Source organism: Podarcis vaucheri, assembly GCF_965113315.1.
Source record: "Podarcis vaucheri genome assembly, chromosome: 2".
Classification (NCBI taxonomy): domain Eukaryota; kingdom Metazoa; phylum Chordata; class Lepidosauria; order Squamata; family Lacertidae; genus Podarcis; species Podarcis vaucheri.
Genome location: NC_138760.1, coordinates 30,968,744 through 30,995,618, shown reverse-complemented (window position 1 = coordinate 30,995,618; position 26,875 = coordinate 30,968,744). Strand labels below are relative to the sequence as shown.

Below are 26,875 nucleotides of genomic sequence, written 5' to 3'. Positions count from 1 at the left end.
GCCCTCTGTAACTTCATTTCTCGCAGTGAGGGAACTGGCAGAAGGCCCTCGGAGCTGGACCTCAATGTCTGGGCTGAATGCTGGGGGTGGAGGCGTTCCTTCAGGTATACTGGACCGAGGCTGCTACCTCCATTCTGTTCACAAATTAATCCAGCAAATAGAAATAGCTGCTTGTGAATATCACTGTACATGTGATGTGAAATTAGATTTCCAATGGGCATGTGCTTCAGTTCTTGTTGCCATTTCAGCCTCTCCTTTTATGTTTGAAGCTGGAACAACAGGGGCATATAAGAAATCTGTGCTTCTGTTTGCTCCTGAAGGGGCATTGAGTTTGTTTAGGTTAGAGCTGACAGCCGGATCCCATCAGTTGCAGGCAAAAGGGATGTTACGGTTACCACCACAAATATCCAGTTATCAAGCTGTGCTATTGACTCTCTAGACCAATTGGCTCTTCAGGGCTAGCTATTCCACCTTCCACTTAATGGTGAGCAAATGGGCAATCGATAAGTCTGCTAAGTGACAGCCCATTAATGCTGCCTGCTAACAGAACCAGGTAATGCTGTGAAACATGCACACGCCAAGACAATTATGGTAGGAAGATGAAGTACCTTTGCCAATGAGTCTTGGGAAAAACCAAAGGCGATTCTAAACCATTGCTGATTTTGTTTTTTTACCTTAACAGAGTAGCACAGTTAATTCTCTGCGCCACCCTCCACCCCTCCTTGTCCGATTTGGACTGCCTTTCTGATGAAAGTTTATAAGTGAGAATCCCACAGAGTTTTGGACATGCTTCCAGATTAAGTATGCTCAGGAATGCAGTTTCTAAAGATTGTTGCTTATTCTGGGAGGTCCATGGCTCTTTTTAAAATAAACAGCCGCAGTCCCACCGAGCTCTTTGTGTACAGCAAAAATTTTAGCAAGGTGAGTCAAGTTCACGAGGGTCAGAAAACCTGCTGTTTTCTTTGTGATAGCAGCCAAAAGAGATCCAGGGAAGACTGTTACTTTTCCTCCCCTCTTGATGATATCTGCTTTCAAAAATCAGTGCAGCGTGAATAAATATAACTAGTTTGGTGATGTAGTGCTGAAGAAAGCCACACCTAGTGAGTTTGTTCCATTTGGCGTTCCTCTTGTTGGAATTGGAATTGTTTCAATGTGCTGTTGTTGTTTCAAACTGTTTATATATTTATAGTTTTTAAAATATAATTGCTTTTATAAATGTAATTGCTTCAACTGTTTTTGCATATGCTACTGTTTTATGTACTGTTACATTGTACTGTTACATTGTACTGTTACATTGTACTGTTACAATTCATAAATAAAATAAATAAGTAAGATAATGGCAAAAGCATGGATGTTTCATAACAATTGTCGAATAAACTGTTTAAAGCAATAGAATGTTAAGATTTTTTGATTTTGGAGGAGACTGGCCACACGAGAAGGTCACATTTTCAGAAGCAAAAATTCAACTCTTGTGGTACCTTAAAGCAGTCTAATGAACTGTAGTCAGTTTCATCAAACTGCATGACATGGTTTACTGAGCTGGAATGTGTCTGTAAGCATAAATATATGTATGAACACACACATTACGTATGGATACAAAGAGAAACTATCGTTGCAAGTACAGAGGTCAGGTGGCCATGAAACACAACTGTTTGCCAACAATAGTATGTAAAGCTTACAGCAATAATACTGGATTTTGTACTTATTCCTATAAGTTTAGTGAAGGAGAACCCCACTGCCTTGATTCGAGTGTAAAAATAACAACCAAACTTTTTGACAACTTTTTGATTCATGATGATGATAATGATGGCTATCTGTCATCAGTGTTAGAAACTGGGATTTAAAAGCTAGGAGCTAAAAGGGACTTGGGTTGTGGGCACCAAAACAGAATGTCTAGTCGCCATTTTTTGGAAGGTCAGCAACACTTTTTTATTATTTTGATAAGCATGAACTAATACGCAATTCACATAAGTGACACATTGTTAATATCACATTTTAAGAGAGATTATTAATACATGTTTAATTTGATGTTTACGATAAAAATATTGTTACCAAACTTCAGTTTTCGAAACACCCTACTCTTTATCGCTAAACTCCTTAACATATTGTCTACCTAAACGTATACTTTGAGGCTTCAAAGCACATACATTTCAATAATCCTTGAGTGTCAGCCAGGCACAAAATAATAATAATAATAATAAAGGCACTCAGACTTTGGGAGGTGCTTGCAAATGGAGAATATTTAGGCACAAAAGGTGCCTGGCGCCCTGCTAATTTCGAACCGTGTCTGTCATGGATGTTTTAGCTGAGATTCCTGCATTGCAGGGGGTTGGACTAGATGAGTCAACTCTACAATTCTATTATTATTATTATTATTATTATTATTATTATTATTATTATTATTATATCTTTATTTATACCCTACCTTTCCCCCCATGGGACTCAAGGAGGCTTACAGATAAAAATATGAACTTCAAAAAAGAAAACTATCATATACATATACGTGTGTGTATGTATGTGCGTGCACGCCAACACACACACAACATACAAATACTTACAAGAAAAACATATGCCCTTGGAAAGCAAACAAGCTCTCCCTGTGTAAGCAAGCTGGTAATCAGCGGGAACTTCACAGCCCTATCGCGATCCTCGACCGCAGCAAAGACGCGCACAAGCTTACCGCCCGCTCCACTTTTTCCAAAGCTAGGAGGCGTGCACCGCAGAATCCACGCTGCACCTTCGCGCCGCGTTGCTAGTGGCTGAAGCGGGGGGATAGTGGGCGGAGCCACGCCTGTTTGAGAGACACGTGTACAGAGGAACTCGGAAGTGGCTGCCGGAATTGAAGCGCCTGCGATAACTTGCAACTCCTGCGCGGTCCTAGAAGTGGTTCATGTGCAGTGAGTTGATTCTTGTTACGTATTCCCCCCCCCCTTCTTTAAAGTGGTCTTTAAAGCAGGTTATTGGTAAAACCCAGGAAGTTAAACCAGGAAATGTTTTTAGTTAAATACGAATGTCGAACGGATTAGAACTGTGTTATGGAACAGATCCCTTGGCTAGAAGGTGTGCATATTAGAACAATTCGTGATTGTGCAAAAAACAACAGCAATTCTAATGGAAAGAGCCCCCCCTTTTTGTGGTGGGGGGTTTGTATTTTGCAAGGTGGCAAGCAGACTCATTCATTCATTCAGTCTCAGTTCGCACTCTGGGTAGGCTGTCAGTAGGTCTGTGCTTGCACAACTGAAAGGAGACTGTGCAGAACACGACTTACAGCTTCAGTGCGGTTGCAAATTTCGCAAGTCTTCCTCCTGGTTGCTAGTTTTATGAAGTTAAGTTGCCCGCTGGATCAGGGAAAGAGGAACGTCATACGTGGGTCCATGGCGTAGCCAAGAGGGGAGGGCAGGGAGGGGCAGTCCCTCTTCCTCCCCCAAATCAATAAAAAATCAATAAAAATACATAGCTAACTGAGGTCCCCCCCCAAAGGCTTGCGCCCCCCTCAACAAAAATCCTGGCTACGCCCATAAAGGTAAAGGTAATGGGACCCCTGACCATTAGGTCCAGTTGTGGCTGACTCTGGAGTTGCGGCGCTCATCTCGCTTTATTGGCCGAGGGAGCCAGCATACAGCTTCCGGGTCATGTGGCCAGCATGACTAAGCTGCTTCTGGCAAACCAGAGCAGCGCACGGAAACGCTGTTTACCTTCTTGCTGGAGTGGTACCTATTTATCTACTTGCACTTTGACGTGCTTTCAAACTGCTAGGTTGGCAGGAACAGAGACTGAACAACGGGAGCTCACCCCATCATGGGGATTCAAACCGCCAACCTTCTGATCGGCAAGTCCTAGGCTATGTGGTTTAACCCACAGCGCCACCCGCGTCCCATGGTTGTGCCCATACCTGTGCCCAAACTCTGAACACATGTTTTGGATGAGCAGTTAGCTGCTCTCTTCCCACCGCACTGTCCCTGGTCCAGTGGTATGATATATGTGTGTACATTAGCTACAAACTTGTTGCAGGAACACAAACGGCTGTTGGGTGCTACACCACTCAGTCTTCTTCATTTTATTTTATCAGGAAGCTTTGTGGCATGTTCCACATCATACTTTGTTCTTGGTAAACTAGGGAGCCGAGTAATTGGGCCAGTCACAGCCTCTTAACCTACCTGACAGTGTCATTGTGGGGATTAACTGAGGAGCGGAGTGAGCTATCCTTGGAGAAAAAAAGATGACATGGAATAAATAAGCTCTTCTGCTTACCTGCTTAAGAAAGCTGGAGGGACCTGCCAGATGGAGATGTTAATCGTGAACCTGACATCCAGAGATCTCCATGTGATCGCAACTGGACCCGCGCCGGTCGCAAGACGTGCTAATTTACAACACTGTATATGTGGGGTGTGTGTGTGTATGTATGTCTGTCTCCATCCAACCCTTTCCCCATGGGGTTGTTAAAGTGTGTGTGAGTGAGAGACTCTGGTTCACCTCCATGAATCTGAATTACGTTCTGCAAGGCCTGATGCTCAGCAACTGCACTGGATGGAGCGGAGCGCTTTGCCAACAAATCACTCTTGAGGGTCTCCCCTGTGTGAAAAAGACTGCGTCTCGCTTTAGACATGAGAAGGTTTGAGCAATCCTGAATTTGAGTTCTGCCGACTGAAGGGGTTTTCTTAGCAAAAAAACCCCCCAAAACCTGGATACACTGGGGGGGGGGGGAATACCCTGTGACCTGAGCTGTTCCACCATAGAGGAAAATGCCAGCGAAATGGCCAAAGTCGGCCTCATTCTGAGGCAGCAAAGGGAAGGAACTCGCATCAGGACACATGCTGATGATGGCACAAATGAACTCCAGCCATGGGCCTGGTACAAGTCATCTCTCTCCGATTGACTTTAATGCAGTGTTGGCCAAACTTGGCTCTCCAGCTGTTTTTGGACTACAACTCCCATCATCCCTAGCTAACAGGACCAGTGGTCAGGGATGATGGGAATTGTAGTCCCCAAAAAATAGCTGGAGGGCCACGTTTGGCCACCACTGCTTTAATTGGGGGGGGGGGATTTAAAAGAGCCACACCCTCCCCAAGTCAACACCCACCCCAGGTATGTCAATATTACAAAGCATGCCACCTCCAGTATATAAACCCCACACAGGGAGGTCATAAGTAGAGTGCAAGGGTGTGAGGCTGCATCTTTTCGTTGCTATTCCAGTTCCTTTTCCGGAGTTCTCATTTTTGTGGCGTTCGATCAGAAATACTCCAGAGTCAGCATAAGGCGCGGTTTACCATTCTCTTGAGTTTCTATGGATTACGTGCAAGATATGCTGAGTACCTCTGGTTTTGGCTGTTCATAATTAATAGCTGTGTTGGATATGTATAAATTTGTCCACCTCTGGGGACATACTCTGTAAATGGAAGAATATCACATCAGTGTAGATGCTTTGTTCATTCTGAATGAAATTGAGGCTTCATACGCACTTGAAAGCAATGGGACTTGTTTTTGAGCAGGACTGCACTAGAAATGATTTGTTCTGTAATCTTCATTACGTTCACAATAATCCTTTCAAGATGGTCAGTACAATCCTAAGGACTCTTGCTCCATTGTTGTTGTGTGCAGGATTGCAAACATATTGCAGTTTTACAAGGGGGAACTGATGCTTGGAAGAGAGTTTTGCCTGAGTTCTGCCCCAAACTGGCTCTGGGAGGGAAGTGGCACTTGAAATTGCACCTCCCTTATTCAGATCCACTGGAAAATACCTTTAGAATACAATGCAAATCTGATTAAGAAAATTATATCATCTACCTATCTGTCTGTCCATCCATCCATCCATCCATCCATCCATCCATTCATCATCTGTCTCTGGTAATAAGAGCAATAGGTGTGTGTGGAACCTCTGAAAATCTGATTGGAAAGAATTTTTTTTGAATGGTGCTTTAATGTCGACAGTATCCTGCCTTTACGTTGGCTTTACATCTGTCCTAGGTCATCAAATCCAGGAGCACTCAGTATGTTACTGGGTTACAGTCCAGGGTCACAAGCATTGCTAGGAACGCTCTTCACCTGGGGATTGACAGCTGCTGGCTCAGCGCTTGTGTTTATCTTCTCCAGCGGGCAGGTGAGTCTCGTACTTCAGTTCGTTTTTCAGGGTGCAGCTTTCTGCTTGCCAGATGGAAGAATGTCCTCTCTGCTCCCCCTGCACCCTGTTCTGGGGGGACTTCTGACCCCACATCCAAGCCAATGGGGAGCAGGAGGAAGGCCTCATTGTGCTAACAGCACTGGCTCCTGCTAGCACAACCGTTTAATTGAATTTTGCTCAATGTGAACATTAATTGGATGATGCAGTCCATTTAACACTGTCACTGTATGTTCCTGGCTTAAACCTTTCTGCTATTTCTGCCGTTGTTCTTTTTTTGTTTAAATATACAGGTGTATTTAGAGCATTAGGCCTGGAGACCTGGGCTAATAACCTCTTGAGTTATGGACCTGCTGAGTAAACACACAAGTTGCTGTTAGTTTAAGTTTCTCACTTGTCAGGTGGAAATATGGCGAGCTGCCACGCAGGGATGTTGCAAGTCGGGTGGAAGTTTGTGTCCATTAGCCAAAGTTCTTTGCTGAACTGTGGCTAGGTCTCTAACTCTGTATTTCGTCTTGCTCTTACACAACAAGCTGCCATACCTTGCCTCTCGTAGCGATCTAAGCTCTTTTGTTTTAATTTGCAGAGACGGATCCTGGATGGCAGCCTGGGTTTTGCTGCAGGGGTAAGTGTAGCACACCCTTGCTTCTTTTAATTTGCTCTGTATGCTGTCCTGATCTTGTCTCTTTGGCTACCGATGGTGCTTCGTTTGCCTGCCTTTTTGCATTAGTGTTTCTTGCATAACTGCTCGAGGGCTAATTATATCTGTGTGAGATATCAGAAGAATTTGGGCAGCATTTATCATGCCCTCTCTTGAGTTGGTACTTCTGAGGGGAGAGCAGGTGTAATGTTGTCTCTGGTGCCAGGTAATGCATTTCTCCTGTACTGAATTTTATTCCAAAGTTGAGGGGGTTATAGTCAACAAAGTTGTCCCATTTGTGCTGTAGCTTCCGCCTATGTGATGGGACTTCCTGTGTGTCTTTCCTTCCCTTCCCCATCACCCTCAGATCTGTCCCAGGGGTTCCCCCAGTCCTCTGGAGCAGATTTCAGGAGGTGAATTGGGAGAGGAGAGGGAGTTAAGGTCTCATGGCACAGGTGGAAGTCCTTGCCCCAATAGGTCTCTGTGTGTGGTTTGGGAGCTGCACAGTCAGGGGAAAAACAATGTTGTCCAGGGTTATAAAGACTGCAGAGAGAATAATTGGGTTCACTCTCCCTACCTTGGATCAAATCTATGCTTCCAGGTGCCATAAGAAAGCTGCAGGATAGTGCGTACCCCAGAAATGATCTCTTTCAGCTTCTGCCTTCTGGAAGTAGGTACATGGTTATAAAGACTAGGACTAGCCGCATGAGAAACAGTTTCTATTCAAATGCGATTTTGGTTTTAAACGCAGCGTAAGGTAGTTTCTATGGGAGTATATTGTATGTAATTATGGGGTATCAGAGTTTTTAGGGGGCTAAACAGGCTGGGATATCTGGGATAGCAGGCTTGTTGGTTTCTGAATGTCTGATATAGATTTTCGTTATTCTGTATGGGACAATGACAATAAAGATTATCTTATCGTATCATATCATATCATATCGTATCATATCAATGACTTCATTGGGTACAACTCAAGGGAGACTGCTTTAGCTGCAGTTGTGGTTTTTATTTGGGTCTCTTGGGTCCCCCCTCTCCTTGTAGAAACATTCGTGAGGGGAAATTGAATTTTCAGTTTGTAAAAACACAAGGTGGATGTGGTGTCAGAGCCACCACTTAACATTCCATGGCTATGGGTGTAAAATTTATGGAAATGTTGAAACCTGATTTAAAAATGACAAAAACCAAATACATGCGTTCCATTTTCACCCTGAAAAATAAACAAATAAAGAGTTTTGGAGACATAACAAGGAGGCAAACATAAACATTTTCTATTAACATAAACATTTTCTATTACTCTGAGAACATGAAATCTCTTACATATAACTTAGTTGGAATGTAAAATTGTTCATTATGCCTTGATTTTTTCCAGATGATAATTGCAAATATAGCCAGCTCTGGAGATGGAGCTGCAAGCTGCTGCATCTAAAATTTTGTTAAGTGGAAAATCTAGGAACAAAATAATTACTTTGAAAAGACAGTACAGTAAAAAATAAAATAAAATCACAGATCCAGTGCTTGCCAGCAATGCAGAAAGTTTTATCCAACTCACAGATCCTCATGGAACTTCATAAGATGACAACAAAACCACCAGCAAATTATTATAATACATCTGTAGACACAGCTGACCTATGATTTGCTGGTGATTTTGAGGGGACCCCTTGTCAAAATCTAGAAGATCCAAAAGGGGCCATATCTTGGAGTCTTGTTTTTGTACCATGGAAAAGCACTAGAACCGTGATGGTTATGGTTCAGTCAATGGAGATGGATGTGTTCTGATGATGGGGACAACCCGTACAATAGCAATTTCAAGTTTTACTGGATGTATACTCATCTTCTTTCTTGAGCTCTCCCTTTTTATTATCTCTCTTGCATGCACCCCACCATTGCTGTCATTGCATCTCCACCCACCTAACCCAGTTACTCCATTTTTCGCTGTCACTGCCACCACCCCAGGGTCCCAGAGGGTTCTCCTTTCCTTCCTACCCTCTTGGTTGGTTGTTTTGGTTTCTGTTCATAGGTCTCTCCGACCCTTGAGAAGCCCACAGAGCTGAATCGCTTCCTTTTTCATACCTGTATATGCTTTTCAGGCTCAGATCTTCTGGGTACCTCTGCCAAGAAGCCTTTGTATCTAGTCAACATTCACACATATCTCAGATAGCTGGGGCATCCAAAGTACAGCACTTCCTGCAAATGTTAATTCAGAGTAAGCGTGTGTGTGTGTGTGTGTGTGTGTAGGACAACCTTCCACAGCCTTACCGGCTGAAGCTGATGGAGATGGTAGTCAAAAACATGTGAAAGTCACCAGGTTGGGCAAAGCTGGGCTAGGAGGACCTACTTGAAGGATCTCCTCCTCCAATGTGGTCCATATGGTTTCCAGGATTGGCCATCCTCATTGTATGCAGTTCCATTGCTATTGCTGGCCTTGTTTCTGCCTTTGTGTTCCTTGATGAGATAGCAGATGCTCTTCAGTCCCATCCTTCTTCCACCCTGAATCTGAGATGACATCTCAGGATGCCTCCCAGAAAGGAGCAGCAGCAAGAAATTTGTTCAGGAGGTCTCTGCTGAGCCCGATTTCCTGGCAGAATTGTGGTTTGTTGTTGGCCTCTTTATCATTTTCCTTGTAACAGATGCTGCCTCAGGGCATCTTCTCAAGCTCCCATTCAAGTCCTGGCAGGCTGTTAATGGACAAGCAAGTCTTTGTCAGGTAGCAGAAAGTCCATATGAATATCAACTATGGAGCAAGTTGCTGCTTGGCCAGCTGTGTGTGTAAATTGCTCACTCTACACCCATTTAATCCTGAGTGCAGTGTCTCTTGTTTTTCTGTGTGGGCCTGTGAAGGAATCCAAGCTTGCATCTGTTGCACTGAAAAAATGAACCTTTTTTTTTTTTTTTTTAAAAAAAAGGCAGGATTGATTTCCATTAAGGGACAATTAAGTAATGGTAGGAAGATTTGTCGAATGGATAAGGGAGAAGATTTTGCAAGGTAGTATTTCTTTCAAATCTGGATGACGATGCACTCAGTCATTGCTTTATTGGAACATGTTGTTTAATGGAAGCCACTATTGTTCTGTTTCCACTGAGGAAACAACTTTGAACCGAGATACTCCCAATTTACAGGCTATTGTGAGCATACCACAGAGTGACAAATGTATGCAGTCTTAAGCTTAGGGAAGTGTAGGGTAAAAATGTAATAGACAGCTTTTAGCATCCATAGCTTTCTCCCCCCCCCCTTAAATTCTCTTTTAAAAAAAATGATCTAACAATATTTGCCTGGTGAATTGATCGAGCATATATGTCAAGGAAATAGAAGAAGAAGAAGAGTTTGGATTTGATATCCCGCTTTATCACTACCCGAAGGAGTCTCAAAGCGGCTAGCAATCTCCTTTCCCTTTCTCCCCCACCACAAACACTCTGTGAGGTGAGTGGGGCTGAGAGACTTCAAAGAAGTGTGACTGGCCCAAGGTCACCCAGCAGCTGCATGTGGAGCAGCAGAGACGCGAACCCTGTTCCCCAGATTACGAGACTACTGCTCTTAACCACTACACCTGTTTAGGCAGCCCTGTTTAGGGAAGTTATTAATGTTTGATGATCTATTGTGCTTTTAATTCTGTCAGGAACTGCCCAGAGTGGCTGGGGAAACCCAGCCAGATAGGCGGGGTATCAACAACAACAACAACAAATTATATAAGTTCTTGTTGTATGGCCCACTTAGTCTCAAGTCAAGTCCAGGATGCTTTTTAGATGGTATATATCTTGCCACAAGTTTGTGGTGGGTTGCTGGATCCTTTTCTGCTTTGTTTCTCCAGCTTCGAGGTGGGTGGGAGAAGAATTTACAGTGATTTAGGACCATAATAAAAGTGCTAATTTTTTTTTTAAATGGCTAGTCATTCTTTCAGGAGAAATTCAGCACACTCCAGCAGTTAAGCAATCATGCATGAAATGAATTTTTATATTCCGTTCTGTTGATTATTCCATTGAGTTCTGACACTGTTTAAGAGCTTTAGGTATTTGATACATTTTCCTCCTTTGTTTTGCAAAGGCCTATGAAACAAATACGGCTTTTCCAATTCCAGAATCGAAAACAGCGATGTTTGCTGGTTTTTGACAAGCAGCCATCATGACAGCTCATTTTAAGAACAATTTTCATGTTTTAATTTTCTTTTGGCAACTTGTGGGTAACACTGAAGCTGGCGACACTGATTCCGCTGTGTGACAGTCAGCCAATCGAAAAGGCGCTGAGAATTTAATTCTAAATTAGGAATTCACTCCTGTGTGCTTTCTTCTCTGGCTTCATGGTGGCATGTTTCTGGTCCTAGCATCACTGCATATAGGATTTCTCTGAGAGATTATGAAGTCAGATTCCCATCTTCCTAGTCTACCTGCGTGGAGAAATTGAGGAATTAACAGATGGCTATATTATTATGAAAGGGTGTCCCCTCACCTGCCAGCTCTGTCTACTACCAATGTTTCTATGCAATGGCATGCACTAATAATAATAATAATAATAAATAATTATTTATTTATACCCCGCCCATCTGGCTGGGTTTCCTCAGCCACTCTGGGCGACTTCCAGCAGAATATTAAAATACAATAATTCATCCAGTATTAAAAGCTTCCCTAAACAGGGCTGCCTTCAGATGTCTTTTAAAAGTCTGATAGTTGTTTGGTTCTTTGACATCTGATGGGAGGGCGTACCACAAGCTGGGCGCCACTACTGAGAAGGCACTCTGCCTGGTTCCCTGTAACTTCGCTTCTCACAGTGAGGGAACTGCCAGAAGGCCCTCGGAAGTGTTCCTTTTCGTAGTGAAGTCCTCACCTTTGCAAATGAGCAGATCCAGGCCTTGTTCACATATCACAGGAAACCACAGTTTACCGTGAAATTCGCTCTTGGCTGCTTTGATCTTCCCTGCTATCGTGGTAGAAACAAACCATGGTTATTTGGCTTTGCAGCCCCTCTGAACAGAGGGTGATGGTTTGTTTTGCTCTAAGCAAACCATGATCTGTAACCAAAGATTCTTCTTGGTTTACAGTGCTACTTCAGGTTAAGAACTTAATTCATTCTGGAGGTCCGTTCTTAACCTGAAACTGTTCTTAACCTGAGGTACCACTTTGGCTAATGTGGCCTCCTGCTGCCGCCGCGCCACCGGAGCACGATTTCTGTTCTCATCCTGAAGCAAAGTTCTTAACCTGAAGTACTATTTCTGGGTTAGCGGAGTCTGTAACCTGAAGCGTCTGTAACTTGAGGTACCACTGTATTGATTATTATTTGTTTGGATGAAACAAGCCACAATTTCTGGCTGTGACAAAGCACTTAAGTCAGAAATTCATGATTTGCTTCTCTCACATAATAGCAGGAAAGGGCAACTGGCTCGTTCGTGGTATACAGGGACATGCAAATTGTGCCACGGACTGGATACTTGGTGTGCCTTTAAAAAAGAAAAGAAAAGAAAGAAAGTTGACATGTGCTGGCACTAGCTTCACTTTCTCCTTCCTTCCCCTCCTCAAGGTGTTCTCTTAATTATTTCCCATCTCACTCCCGGCCTGGGACTTCTGCTTGAAAGATAGCCCTGGAAGTTCCTTGGAGCAGACCCTTATCAGCCTGTGGGAATCCACACCAGATTGAGGGATTGTGTTGAAACTTTGCTTAGGCATCTTTGGCATGCAGTTAGCAGTTCATCAATTCTCTGTTTTGGGTATTATTCTATATCTGTAAAGGTGATACATTTTTGTTTCCCAATTCCAGTGCTCCCCCCCCCCCGTACGCATACACCTAAACATTTTGTGACTCTTTGTACTGTATTTATTTTTCCCAATTTGAACTATAAAATGGTGCTTTTCTTGAGTCTAAAGGAGAGTACCCCTAAACATTTTTTTATAGAAAAAAACACACTGCCCAAATCACTGCAGAAAAATGATAATCAGTTTATAATTCCCCCGCCCCCAATCTCTCTAGGCGTGTTTTAAGGCAATAATATATAATTTTGTGTATGTGTGCGTGTGTTTAAAGCGGCAGTTCAGAATACTGCAGAATGCTTTGATATATTTTGCATCAGAGCATTGCATCTCCTTAAAAGCAGCTTCATGCCTCCTGTTGCTCTGCTTTGCAGGCGGTTACAGCCCCCCCATGAGAGCTCCCCAACAGGACCACCTTGATCCAGTTTTGATAAAAAGAGTTTGTTCTTGGTGCCCAGTTGCTACATATAGGAAGTAACCTCTTGTATATTCCACATGCAGGAACTGGGTACATGTTTGCACACAGGGTTGGACAGCATAAAACAGTGACGTGTCTTGCACTCCCTTTCCTCTCCCCGCAGTTAAATCGGCCTGCCCTTCCAAGAACGGATCATTTTAGACTGCTGTAATTGCTCATTGAAATCTGGTGTAGAGGGTTTATGTAAGAAAAGAGTCTTTCCAGAATTGGCACCCAACCAATCTAGATGAAACTTTGATTTGGTATCAGCTGAATCTCCAAAACTTTTTTTCATTCATTTTAAGATTTTATAAGACCCTCAGTTCCATGTGGAGTAGCAGGAGGGCCATTCAGGGGGCTCTGCAAACAACATTACAAATACAATGCCGCTTGCAACAGAAGAACGTATTACAGGGCAAGGAACCATTGTTCACAACTTCCTTTTGCACAAAATAATCTAAATCAGGCATAGGCAAACTCCAGCCCTCCAGATGTTTGGGACTATAATTCCCATCATCCCTGACCACTGGCCCTGTTAGCTAGGGATGATGGGACTTGTAGTCCCAAACATCTGGAGGGCCGGAGTTTGCCTATGCCTGATCTAAATTAAAGTTCAGGTCCCAGAAGCAATGGAGAACCAGAACTCAATAGTCATTCTTGTGGCTCCAGATCTAGCCATATTGTCTTCTGATAGGCTCTCTCTTTATCCTTTGGCTACCCAGCAAGAGATTTCATTTCTGTTGGAAAGAGAGAGCCTTGCCTCCTTATTTTCTAGCTAGCTTGTGCAACGTTTTCTTAGCACAGAGGCACTTTCCAGCAAACCTGTCTTTTCAGTCTTTGCTATCGTGGTAACATTTAGAATCTTTTGATAGCAGCACCATCTTCTCTTACCATTTTCACAAATTCCTCATGGCTGTTTTCAACTCCAGTGCTGAAATGTCAAGTCACTGAAATGATCAGTCATGCTGACCAATCCATATTGGATTATCTGCAATTTTTAGGGGGCCGGGGGGTGGGTTGGGAAACATGTCTGCTAAATCATAGCTCAAAAGCTGAACCCTTTATGCCAGCACAGCAATTTCTGCCTATAAATTAGCCCCTTTATTGCCTTGGAAGAAAAGAATTTTGCCTCAGAGTATAGACCCTTTTTTTTAATCGGACACAGGTGGCACTGTGGGTTAAACCACTGAGCCTCTTGGGCTTGCCGATCAGAAGGTCGGCGGTTCGAATCCCCACGATGGGGTGAGCTCCCGTTGCTCGGTCCCTGCTGCTGCCAACCTAGCAGTTCGAAATAACGTCAAAGTGCAAGTAGATAAATAGGTACCGCTCCGGTGGGAAGGTAAATGGCGTTTCCGTGCACTGCTTCTGGTTCGCCAGAAGTGGCTTAGTCATGTTGGCCACATGACCCGGAAGCTGTACGCCGGCTCCCTCGGCCAATAAAGCGAGATGAGCTCCGCAACCCCAGAGTCGGTCATGACTGGACATAATGGTCAGGGACCCCTTTACCTTTACTTTTATAGACCCTTTACCTGATAAGCTGAAAGAAGCTTTTGTAACTGTTTGGTTCTGTATAATACTCAAACCAAATGGGAAATGTAGACAGACCTCACTTGAAGCAACCCTCTAACCCTCTATGTCAACATGTGAGGTTGACTGCATGGTTGAGTGTTCTAGCACTGCATCCCCATCATTCCCACAGATTGGAGAGAGAATGTTTGACATGGAGAGCCCTCCTGCATTTTTGGGGCTCCCCACATGGCTTGCAACAGGAGGCTCCTTGAAGCTTGTGGAGCGCAGCCAGAATGACAATATGGGGTGGTGGTGAAGTTAGCAGACGTGTCCCCACAGCCCCCTTTGTGTGTTTCCTTAACATGAACAATAACACTTGAAGAGGGCTAGTCTTTGTGACTTCAGTGCCATTGACCTTCTGCTGGTTAAAACAGTTATCTTAGCCCGGAAAACAAGATACGTGCCAGACGGTGTGAAAGGTATTTGTGATCCTTATTACCATTGTACAGCATGGAGCGTTCTTCACGATTCATTTATTTGTTTTTGGCGAGAGTCTTTTGGCAGAGTTCAAGATGGCAGGTGGTGCCTTGAGCTGGGGCGTTCAACAGGCATTGTGACCAAGAGTCTAATGAGATTACAGAAGAGACGTAGATCTTCTGCTGCTTCCATCTTTTCTCAGTAGCATCTGGATTTGTGCCACACACAATGCCGCACCTTTCACTCTGTCTGTTCCCCCGCCTTGGATTGTTGGCTGTTGCGTTTAGGAAATGCAGAGTGCGACGCTGTCACATCAGCTGAATGGCAAACTCATGAACTCCACTGTAAGGCCGCAGAATGAAGAACATGCAGCCTCATTCTTGCTGCTTCTGACCATGGGTCAGCAAACTTTTTCAGCAGGGGGCTGGTCCACTGTCCCTCAGACCTGGGGGAGTGGGCTAGACTATATTTTGGAAAAAATAATAATGAACAAATTTCTATGCCCCACAAATAACCCAGAGATGCATTTTAAATAAAAGCACACATTCTACTCATGTAAAAACACCAGGCAGGCCCCACAAATAACCCAGAGATGACTTTTAAATAAAAGGACACATTCTACTCATGTAAAAACACGCTGATTCCCGGACCGTCTGCAGGCTGGATTGAGAAGGCGATTGGGCCCGATCCGCCCCCCGGGCCTTAGTTTGCCTACCCATGACTTAGATATTCAAAAGGGACACTTGAGAGTCCTTTTGGTGCTTTGCAGAGCTGAGATAACTTTCTTGAGAGTAAGCCTGTTCTTTGAGATATGCCTTAATGAGCGGCAACTCCTTTTAAAAAACAAAACAAAAACCCAAGGAAGGTTCCCCCCCTTGGTTTCTCTTTTTCTTCTGAAAATGCACTCTTTTAATTTGAAGAATTTGCTGCCAACACTCTTTCCCTGTGTTCCTCAGTGCCCTAGGAGTTTTGCTATTGCATGTATTGAAATAAAAAACTCATCTCATTTTAGTTGGTGGATGAAATGAAAGGTGACACAGCAAATGGCTTTTGGTCTGGAGAGGATATGCATGCCATTGGTGGGGTATGCAGGGTTTTAACTGGAGCAGGTATAAGAACCTGGGAGCCAGAGACATTGCTAATGTATTTATAACATTGGGGCTCTTAGATGCAACTTTGCATAAATGTTGCATAAGCTGATTTATATGCATCAATGCAAGTTTAGAATTTAAATGTCACACAGAATGCAACCCATCTAATTTCCCATCCAATGTGCCCCACATAAATTAATTTGCACCCTACCTCAGTTCCTCTTCAATACATTTAATCCCTAGTTAATTTTCCAACAGATCCTGCTCCAAATCAATTCATTCCTCCCTCAAATCCTTTCTAGACAGACACCCCAAATGAATCTTATTTCCTCCGGTTAGTATCTTACCATGGAGCCCAGATCATGCACCCGCTTTCAGTTTCTCCCCTGATTCATTACCATTCAGAAACGCTTGGGGCACTTGGAAAAAGAATTCATGCCAGTGCCGTGTGGGCCCATCGCTGGGAATGCCACTGCTGGGGCACTCTTAGATCTGCCCTAGTTTATGGAGAAGCAGCATGAGGCAATTGCTAGGTGCATTCCAGTCTCCAAGTTACTAAGCGGCAACAGTAGGAGGTTGTGGTGGCTTCCTATCCAGTTTATAGGCTTCCTGGAAGCATTTGTTTTGTGTGTGTATGTGTGTAATCATCATCTGGTTGGTCACTGTCAGAAGCAAGATGCAGGACTCCAGCCAATCCAAATTGAGATGGCAGTGGGTGTGGCTGTGTGCGGGTGTATCTCAAAAAATACCGTATTTTTCCGTCTATAAGATGCCCCCATGTATAAGATGCCCCCTATTTTTGCGGCAACAACCAATCGCCAGTCCACCCTTGGCACTATCCGTGTATAAGACACCCCCCAATTTTTGACATTATTTTTAAGGGATAAAACCTAGTCTTATACACGGAAAAATACAGTACCTTCTAAACTTCAGAACCTTCTCCCAGAAGTGACTAAGAAAGCATCAGTGTCAATCTGAACAGGCTGTAAAAACGTCCTTGCTTTGCCAGAGCTTTAAGCGAGGATTTAAATTTTAAACGGCTGCTTCATCTTATATTTGATTTCATTTTGGTTTCGTAATTATTTTAGCGCGTGGGAAAGAGAGATAAAGAAGGAAGCGATTTGAGATTTTCTGGGGAAAGAAATGTTTTCATAAATGAGCCAGCAGAGAGAAGAGTACAGGAAGAAGCAATAGATCTGATGGAAATTGGCAGCGTCCAGGTTTTTCGTTTAGCCAGCACAAGCCCAGCTGAAAGCATTTGGGTAGGATAGGCACAGACAACAGGGGGGCAAAGGCAGGAGACAATGGTTTGGATCCAGAAAATGATGGGGTTCCTTCAGCTCACACAACAGTTCTCCCTCCCCAGCTTCTGTCATTCATCAGTAGCCAACTGAACAGCCCACTAATAGTAAGGCAGCCCTCCAGAGCAGGACTCAGGTGGTACAAATGGCAGGCGCTGGAAGGCAAAACCAATCCCCCAACTAATGTATATGGAAGCAATTTGTGTGTGTGCACAAGGACTTTTCTGGGTCCTTGCCACTGATTGCACTTTGGAGACCAAATCGGGCATGCCTAATTTTTGCTGAAATCAATGGCTCTTCTTGTTACTAATGGTAATGGGGGTTAGGCACCCTTGACTTCCACATCCTAGGTAACTTGGATCATTTTTTAAAAAATAAACAAGGTAAAATAGATTGCAGCATTTTCCAGCACTACAGGATTCCCTTTCATGCAGAAGAAGTGAAATGCAGAATGAGAAGATGCAGTGAACTGAAGGAACTGAAATTAATTAAATTCACCCCACCTCCTCATTCTTTCTGGGAATCGAAAACTTTTTTCTTTAACCAGTTCATTTCACCAGCAGAGATTGCCTCCAGTGAACGGTGTTGCTTGCCTGCAATTTTGGGCTAGATGCAAATGACTTGTTTGGCATGTTCTTAACAGCTCTGATGGAAGCTGATGCTGTGTGAATTCAGAAATATAGATATGAAATTGAAAGAGTGAAACCCTGTAGCTAACTCCTAAAATTTGAGAGGGTGGGCGGATGCACTCAGACTTTATTCAAGAGATTAATAAGGGTCTGAGTCTGTCTCAGTGCAGAGGTGTCACTCCCTTCTAATTATGCTTACAATCCACTTATGATGGCTGTTTTGAAGACGCCATTTCCTTGCACTCCTGTGGGAAAGACAATTGTAATTAAACCAAGAACGTTGTGCTCAGTTTCTTTCCATCAGGGCTGACTGACTGGCTCAGAGACAAGGAATTTGAAGAATAATCTGGCATTGTTGCTTTTGGATGAGAGCACTACCAAATGTCATCCTTCCTAGCTCTAGTTAGAGAACTCTGTGTCCTAGAGAGAGAGAGGAGGGTGCTTTCTTGTGTATCAATATGCTGTTCAAAGGTTCCTTTTCTTTTTTATGAGAAATAATCAGATGAGAAAGATGAGTCGCTACACCTCTGCCAAAAAGAGAGAGGAAAAAGTTCCTTCTGAACAAACAGCCACACCGTAAATAAATGGTGGGTTTTGTGGGGTCGGGGGCCTAGGTGCCAGTGTGGTGTAGTGGTTAAGAGCAGTGGATTTGTAATCTGGTGAACCAGGTTCGCTTCCCCGCTCCTCCACATGCAGCTGCTGGGTGACCTTGGACTAGTCACACTTCTCTGAAGTCTCTCAGCCTCACTCACCTCACAGAGTGTTTGTTGTGGGGGAGGAAGGGAAAGGGGAATGTTAGCCACTTTGAGACTCCTTAGGGTAGTGATAAAGTGGGATATCAAATCCAAACTACTACTATCAGTCCAGTTCCTAAGCAGTAGCGAAACAGAGCTGAATCAAGAGCTGTGTGCCATTCATTTGGGCTGCTGGTACTTGGACTGCATTGTTGTCAAAGCAGAACAGGACTCTCTGTTCAGAATACTGAAGGTTTTCTCCTAAGGCCAGCCACTGTGTTTGCTTGTTCCAGCAGTCCTGCATGGAACTGGAAACCTGCAGAGCCAGGAGTAGGGAACCTTTTCGCAGCCTGAGGGCTGCATTCATCAAGGGGGACATTCTGGAGGCTGCGTACCAATGATCTAACAGTGGGAGGAGCAATGGATGGGGCTCTTTACCTTAGAATCATAGAATTGCAGGATTGGAAGGGACCACAATGGTCAAGTAGTCCAGCCCCCTGCAATGCAGGACTATTTTGCCCAACGTGGGGCTTGAACCCACAACCTTGAGATTAAGAGTCCCATGCTCTACAGACTGAGGTATCCCTTGGTATAGTAGGCTGCATTCCATCCACACAAAACCACTGGTTTTGCTAGCTAGGGATGATGGGAGTTGTAGTCCCAAAAAGCAGCTGGAGAACCAAGTTTGGGAAACACTGATACGGAGAAATAGGACTGCGATGAGACCTTACTGAATTTCAGAAACCACTTATAATGGTTGGGAGTTACTCGTGCGTAATCCTGCTCCGTTTGAGCATTAGATTGCCTGGTTAAACCCTCCGGACTGCACAGCCCATCTCAGCGTGGCTGCCCTTAGTCACTCGTAGAATCTGTCTGTGGGCGTTTCTTAAAGCGTTGCCAACATAAGAGTTGTTTGACACCTAAGCGTCTCCGCCTCTCACTGCGCGGGAGTCTCCTGCGCAGGGTGGGCGTGGGCAGCGGGGTGCCTGGGCTCTCCTCACTCACTTCCAGCGAAGAGTCCTGGAGCCCCTGCACCTCCCTGTCCCGTTGCTCTCCTGGATCCCTGGTGTTACACTCATTCTCTTCCCCTTCTTCCCAGCTGAGTCTCCCTCTAGCGCTGGGACCTTCCCCTGCAGAATCAGAGACCCTCTCCTTCTCCCGTGCCTCTGATGTCAGTTCCCTGACACCACTGTTTTCTGCATTTATCTATCACCTATCTGCTTGTATTTGTCGGATGTTGTAAGAAAAAACTTCTTCTTTTCCCTTATGGGGTACTCAAGAGCCTGTTAAGATTCCTGCTCCGTGATTGCAGTCATGGGATTGTTGTCTATCACATGATGGTGTATGTTTTCATTCCACAGAGTGGGAAGTGACGGAGACAGGATGTTTGTGTTACTGTGTTCCGTGACGTGGGACTATTGTCCTTTCCCCCCCCTCTTTGCTGTCTGATGAGAAAGAGGAAGGAGCTAAGTCAGAATGCTCCATGTGTGTTTATATGTAAATAAAGTAGATTAGCCAAAATGCTGAGCTACTGAGTTCTGTCACGCGAACTGCGAAGGCTCTGCGGATCCCTAAGTGTGCCGATGTCTGTTGGCATCGGTCACTGTGATGTTTGGGTAGAAGAAAGCTTTTGAAGGTCCCAAAAGATCGACCAGGAGGGAGAGAACATGCCAGTTGGGCATGTGTCTCTACCAGGGTCCTACTCGAGAGTAGGACAGGCTCCTGACAGAGCCCATATAGAGTCATTTTGTAGGTTCTCTACCGGAAGGAGAAAATAACAGAGGCCAACCAGAGAATATTGAGAAGCAAAGCAGCTAGTAAGCCTGCTCTTTATTAACTGTTGTAACAGGGTGCCCCAAACAATGGTGCGCAAGCCCTTATATAGACATTTGAAATTGCCTGGAGCACAAGACCCCCCCCCCCATACATCATACATACATCACAGAAGGGGTGGTCTACAACAGAATCCTGGCCGGCAGGAAACCAGTTGATGGGTTTACCTGGCTGTTAATGGGTTTACCTGGACAGCCTGGCTATTCTTTTGTGATGATAAATACTTAATTCTTGAGTCCTGAGTCCAGGTCACAGGCTCACCCTATTCATATCTTAAATGTGCCCTTAAGGCAGGATTCGTGAGCAAAGAGACAATGGGGAGGTTTTCCTCATTTCCTCCCTCCTTGCAGAGAAACATTTTTGGTCAATTTGGGAGAGACAAAATGGTTTCAGGACTTTTCCCTGTACTGTTTCAGACATGTGGTTTATATATTTATGTATATGTTTGCTTGGTACATTTATTTTATATCTTAGACCTTATAATTCTCATAACAGGCACTTCGTAAAGCGAGTTCTCCAGGCACTGTACAAAATCACTTAAAAACCAAGGGTGCCCTTGTTCCATTTGCACAAGGATTTACACTTGCACAATGAAACTCCTCTCCCCGCCCTTTCCAGATCTATTTCATAGGGTTGGGAAACCCCTGAGCAGACTGAGTAGATGGAGAAGAGAGGGGGAGAAGTTCAATTGCACCAGGGTATATATCCTTGCACGAGTGGAATTGAGAGACTTGGCATAACTTTCGACGCAAGCCATAGTAATAATGAAATCCTCAAATGCGTGACACAGGAGTGTCACCAAACGTAATTGTTATATAATGAAGACAAAAGAAGGTTCACCTGTGATTAATTACAGTTGTGTAGCCTTCCTGGGGAGTGGCGTACGTATTTCTGCATTGTGAGCGAGCAAACGATAAAATCGTTACAGTTGTTCTAATTTGTGGAAGGCAGTCTGTGACAGTGTACTAGCCGATCTTTCTCCTGCAGCTGTGTTGCTCCTTGGCAGTTGCGTAATTGCTTTCGCTGATGAGGTAAAGGAAAGGATGTGTGTGTAGACTTCAAAATGCTGAAATCTGAGAAAATGCTGAGGAAAGCTCAGCATTTATTATTGGGCTGTGTCTTAGGGGGCCTTATTTGATGAGGTCCCTCCCCATCTCGCACCAAATACAGTGGTACCTTGGGTTAAGAACTTAATTCGTTCTGGAGGTCCATTCTTAACCTGAAACTTAACCTGAGGTACCACTTTAGCTAATGGGGCCTCCCGCTACTGCTGCGCCATTGTCGTGCAATTTCTGTTCTCATCCTGAGGTAAAGTTCTTAACCTGAGGTACTATTGGTGGGTTAGCGGAGTCTGTAACCTGAAGCGTCTGTAACCAGAGGTACCACTGTATTGTAGTAATCCAGTGGTTTTACAGGGCGTGAACTATAAGTCTCTAAATTTCCAAGTGGAAGGATTACTAGACTTCTGTGTGGGAGGATCTGAAAATCTTTCCCTCAGGTAGCAATTTGGTTGCTACTTGTTAAATACGTGACAGAAAGCTGATGGCTTTCTAAAGCCTGCAGCACCCCTTCCCATTATCCCTACTTGCATTGTACAGTGGTACCTCGGGTTACATACGCTTCAGGTTACATACGCTTCAGGTTACACACTCCGCTAACCCAGAAATAGTACCTCGGGTTAAGAACTTTGCTTCAGGACGAGAACAGAAATTGTACTCCAGCAGCGGGAGGCCCCATTAGCTAAAGTGGTGCTTCAGGTTAAGAACAGTTTCAGGTTAAGAACGGACCTCCGGTACAAATTAAGTACTTAACCCGAGGTACTGCTGTAGAGATGAAAGGTACCACTAGGGTCTTGTAGTCCAACCCCCTGCAATGCGGGTGCTTTTGGTGCTGTCGAAGCCACATTGATGAACAGAAACAAAAATGAAGAAGAAGAAAAACCCACTCAGATTCTGGAGCAGCTTTTCGTTCCTCTCCTTCTTGCATGGTGGAAAAAGTCCACTGAACTATTGTCCTTCGCCGTGTTCAGTCCTTTAGCCTCAACCTCCAACATGGGACTTAAATTTACTTAAGTTTTTCTTTCCGTGTTTTGGGTGTCCCCCCCATTCTCTCCCCCCCTTTCATATTCCATCTTCTTCATTAGCAGACTTAAAAAATACCTCAGAGAAAGAGTTCCTGGGTGCTGCTGGTGCAGCCCTGTTGTGCACCAAAGCTCCCTAGTTCCAAGACCAGTCGGCTGGACAAAGGGCCAAGTAAAGAACATATATCAGTATGGCGATAACGTGCTGTTCATGTTTTGCTGCTGGCTTCACAGTGTGGGAGTTTAAGTGGGGAAGGTGCTTTGCAGCTGTTTAAGGAGAAATTGGAGCACTTTGAAACTAGCATATGTGGGGAGGAAAGGCCATAAACAAGTGATTATTTATTCTTTTAAAAAATAAATAAAAACAAAACAGTCTTTAAGAGAGCACAGTGGCTACTTCCCTTTGGCAGCGCAGTCCATTTTTAAGAAGCAGCGGTCTTAAAATTGCCTATTTGCTTAGTCTCTAGCCACCCGTTTGGAAGGGTTATTTTGACATCATTACTTCTCAGTGGAATAAGCACGCTGTATTTTGTATGTGCTTGTTGCTGCTTTGACTATGCTCTGGCGGAGTCAAGATTTGTCTTTTCGTTGTTCTTAAATTGCTCTTGACAGAAACATGTAAAGGATGAAACATGTGAAGGATGAAAAATGTTATTCAGCATCATATTTCAAAATCATGTTGAAATTCTTTGAGAAAAAGGTTTGTACGCTTAGACCTCAGGAAAGTCTAGCATGGTGGCTACTGAGAACAGGAATACTGCTATTTTGCTCCTCTGTATGTGTTCAGGTTTGTATTATACTTGCATTATGCGCAAACAATACACTTAAAGGAGTTCCTTTTGTGGCAGTGGCCCAAAGGGCCACAATAAATGTGATAATGTGTACCCGTGTAAATCCTTGGGTGTGCTTCTAATAGAGAAGTTATGGTAGCCTGTTACTTTATGAAACTGATGATTTTGCAAGTTGCCGTCTGCATTGAGGCAGAAATACAGCTAATAAGTGAATCTCAAAGCTAGAACATAAGTTGCTACATGGTGCAAATGGCTACATCTAACACACGTTCCCAACATGCACAGTGTAACAGAACATAGTGGGAATCAGAACTTAATCAGCAGAAATTGCCAGTGTTTATTGCACATGTGTATTAAACATGAAGTGAGGTAATGATGCATATGATTGCTGAAAACTGAAATGCTTTGTTTGAAATTTTATAAATACAACTGGCTGGACCACTGGGTGGGGTTGCAGTTTCGCGGAACAATCCGACTGTACCCTATTTCTTTGCAATAAACAACTCTGGACTCCTAACTCCTCATGTTTCTGGCATAAACTCAGGAGATAAGCTATTTTCTGGCTTGCAGCACTTTGAAGGGTAGACAGAAATGTATCATCTTCAGCTTCTTCCCACCTACATTTCCCACCAAGTTTCAGCATATGGAGCTGGTTCATGCATAACACTAAGTGCAAACACAGAAGCCTAAGTGTTCCCAGAGAGATTATCACAGCTGCTACACTCCTCTCTCAATCCTCTGGCTGCTGTAAGCTAAGTCATGGTTTGACTTAATGTGTTGTCTGATCCCAATCTTGTGGTTTGTCTCCCCCAGACAAACCATGAGCTGTAAACTAGGGAAGGAAGGTGGTTGCAGCTCATGGTTTGTCTGTAGTGAAACATTTCACAACCTCTTATGAAGCTCCCCAAATCTCCTGGATAGTTCTGTTGTTCCAAGGCATGCTAGCCACATAATAGGATAGGAATTGCTTCTCAATATTGTTGGACGTTTTACCTTGGTTTTTTGTGTTTTTTTAAAGTGGGAGTTATATTAAAAAGAAAAAAAATCAATTCAGCTCCTAAATTCATGGTTTACAGTCCAGGCACCTGGATTTGGAAGAAAATAAAATAAATATAAGGGAGATTTTACCCTGTGGAGTTACTGGATTCGGGTGTCTCAAATTATTGAACAAAGGGCAGGTAGAAATTCGATTATCTTGGTTCATTGCTATAGAAATGCAACATACTACCCGTGAATCTTATTGTAGCAGTGAAATAAGTATTGATTGGAGGCCTTAAATCTGCATCTCCACTTGTGGTGCTGGAGCCTTTATTGAAAATGCCATGTTGTATCCAACTCTGCCATAATTCTCGCACACCAGAATGACCGAAGAGGGCCACGTTATTGCATCCTTAATTTGCATTAACTCTTCTGTCGTTTTAGGTTATGCTGGCTGCTTCTTACTGGTCTCTCCTTGCACCTGCCATTGAACTGGCGGAGGACTCTGGAAAGTTTGGGGCCTTTGCCTTCTTCCCCGTAGCTGTTGGTTTCACTCTGGGCGCTGCGTTCGTGTACTTTGCTGACCTCATTCTCCCTTGGCTGGTGAGTAGCCCTTCCAACGGTCTCTATAATTTGGTGGCAGCCAGGAAAGTCAGTCTTAGGTTCACCTTACATGTACTGGAAACTGGTCTTGTTTTATTATATTATTGGGTTTATTAAGTAAGGATCCATAGACCATTTGCATCTTTACAAGTGTGGTTGTGCCCAAGTCCTCATAAATTTAAGATAAATGGGGCACCGTTGCAGGACTTTGCTGCTGCTGCTACTCTTAGTCTAGTTAGTATTTGTGTTGCTAGTAACATACTGGTTTAAAACAGAGATTTGGAGGGGGGGGAATGTGGTCTTCCAGATATTGTCTGTCTCCAGCCCCCATCATCTCCAGGCTACCATGTTCAGTGGCCAGAAATGTTGTATTGCAGCCACATCTGGAAGGACACTGATTCCCCATCCCTTGTTTAAAAGTTTCTGAGCTCTGTGGGATATAGACGGAAACAAATACCTTTGTAACCTGGGTCTGATGGAATTTGGGGAATTGCTGCTATAGCAAATCCCTGCACCAAATCCTAATATTCTGTGTGCTTTGGTGGGTGAAATGAAGCTGCCGGAGAAGCTGTTTCTTCCACCGGGTTCTGCTTGAGCAGAAGCAAGATACCTTATCATTTTCTACTGGTGATCTGGTGAAGATATATACATTTCTGAGGATATATTTAACAGGGCAGCCTGCATATTTGCATTGCTCTTTCTCTTGGGGTTATGTGAATGAGAAATTATGACCTGCTTTTTCATTTCTTGTTTGGTAGGGCTTGTTCTCTCTTCCCTCCCTCAACCCCTTTTGTTTTGTTTTTTTGTTTAAATCCAAGAGGAGATTTTAGTTGGCTCAGGTAGCATTCTTCCCCTCCTTCAATTTGAAAGACCCTGAATTGCTTTTTTGAACAACGTGTCTTGCTTCAGCCTCTCCTTAAGAGCCTAGACACAGTAATAGCCTCTGCTACTTGTAGGAGGATAATACCATTGGATCTCTCCCTGAAGGGACTGCCTCATGAGGCAGCTGTGCTTGGGGGCAATTATTTCTGATGGAGGTGGTTTAGTATTTTAGCAACTACTCATTTAAAGCAGTGCTATAAAAGGGGGTTGTTGTTTCTTTGCAGCAAACAAAAAACAACAACAATAAATTTTCTTAGGGTTTTTTGGCCAAGCGTCTGGGCGAAAATAGCTGTACTCTAAAGATATTAATGCATAGCTGTCAACCGTCCTTTATTTGGTGGGAAGCTCCCTTATCCCAGCGCCATGTCCTGCTGCTGTCCCTTATTGATGATGTCCCTTAAATTTTCCGGGTTTCAAAGGAAGCAGCTCCTCTCCCTCCCTCCCTGCCGGCCAGGGAGGAGGGACGCTCCAGCTGTGTTGATTGGTTGCGTTGCTCACCCAATAAGTAGTCTAAGAACGACTGGGGGATGGAGCTTGCATGCCTTGTGCCGATCAAATCGGCAGCGTTAGCTGGGGACTCGCCTTTGCTCAGCGCTTCCCAGCGGAGAGGTGACGGTGGTTTTTCTTGCTGCATCCCCTTTGCCGGGTTGCTGTGCTGTGGGAACCACCGCTTGAGGCTTCGTTTGGCTGCTGGCTGGGCTTTCTGCCTTTGGCTCGGAGGGGCTCAGAAGTTGAACATACCTGTGCTCTGAAAATCCCTTATTTTGGCTGCTGATCCCTTATTTTCGAGGCTGCTGGTCCCTTATTTTCAAATCTGTAAGTTGACAGCTATGTATTAATGAGTACCTCAGTTGCCCCCCCCCCCCCGCATAAGATGGAATGTGAAATTTCCTGATCACAGCAGGGAGCTCTTTTTGTCTGCTCATTTTGTCTACTTACTCCCCATCATAGGGAAGACGCTTTCTTTTAAATTTAATAAAATGCAGTAAAATGGCTACATATAAATTCAATAAATCAGAGAA

At 44.0% G+C, this 26,875-nt stretch overlaps 1 protein-coding gene and 1 long non-coding RNA gene across 4 annotated transcripts in view; one reads left to right on the top strand and one right to left on the bottom strand.

Annotated features, from left to right (window-relative positions):
* Positions 1-15,376, bottom strand: part of LOC309526729 — a 66,315-nt gene extending 50,939 nt beyond the window's left edge. Inside the window, exon 1 of the long non-coding RNA XR_014216887.1 lies at positions 15,341-15,376. This is a non-coding gene — a long non-coding RNA (uncharacterized lncRNA). The remainder of the gene's footprint in view (positions 1-15,340) is intronic.
* The window catches only part of SLC39A11 (solute carrier family 39 member 11), a 281,340-nt gene continuing 257,254 nt past the window's right edge, over positions 2,790-26,875 (top strand). For 2 of the 3 annotated variants that reach the window (XM_082212760.1, XM_082212759.1), the window contains exons 1-4: positions 2,790-2,897; positions 5,965-6,097; positions 6,702-6,740; positions 24,813-24,971. In XM_082212760.1, coding sequence (XP_082068886.1) covers positions 5,990-6,097; positions 6,702-6,740; positions 24,813-24,971 — 306 coding nt within the window. In that variant the 5' untranslated portion in view covers positions 2,790-2,897; positions 5,965-5,989. The remainder of the gene's footprint in view (positions 2,898-5,964; positions 6,098-6,701; positions 6,741-24,812; positions 24,972-26,875) is intronic. The other variant, XM_082212761.1, reaches the window with a different exon arrangement.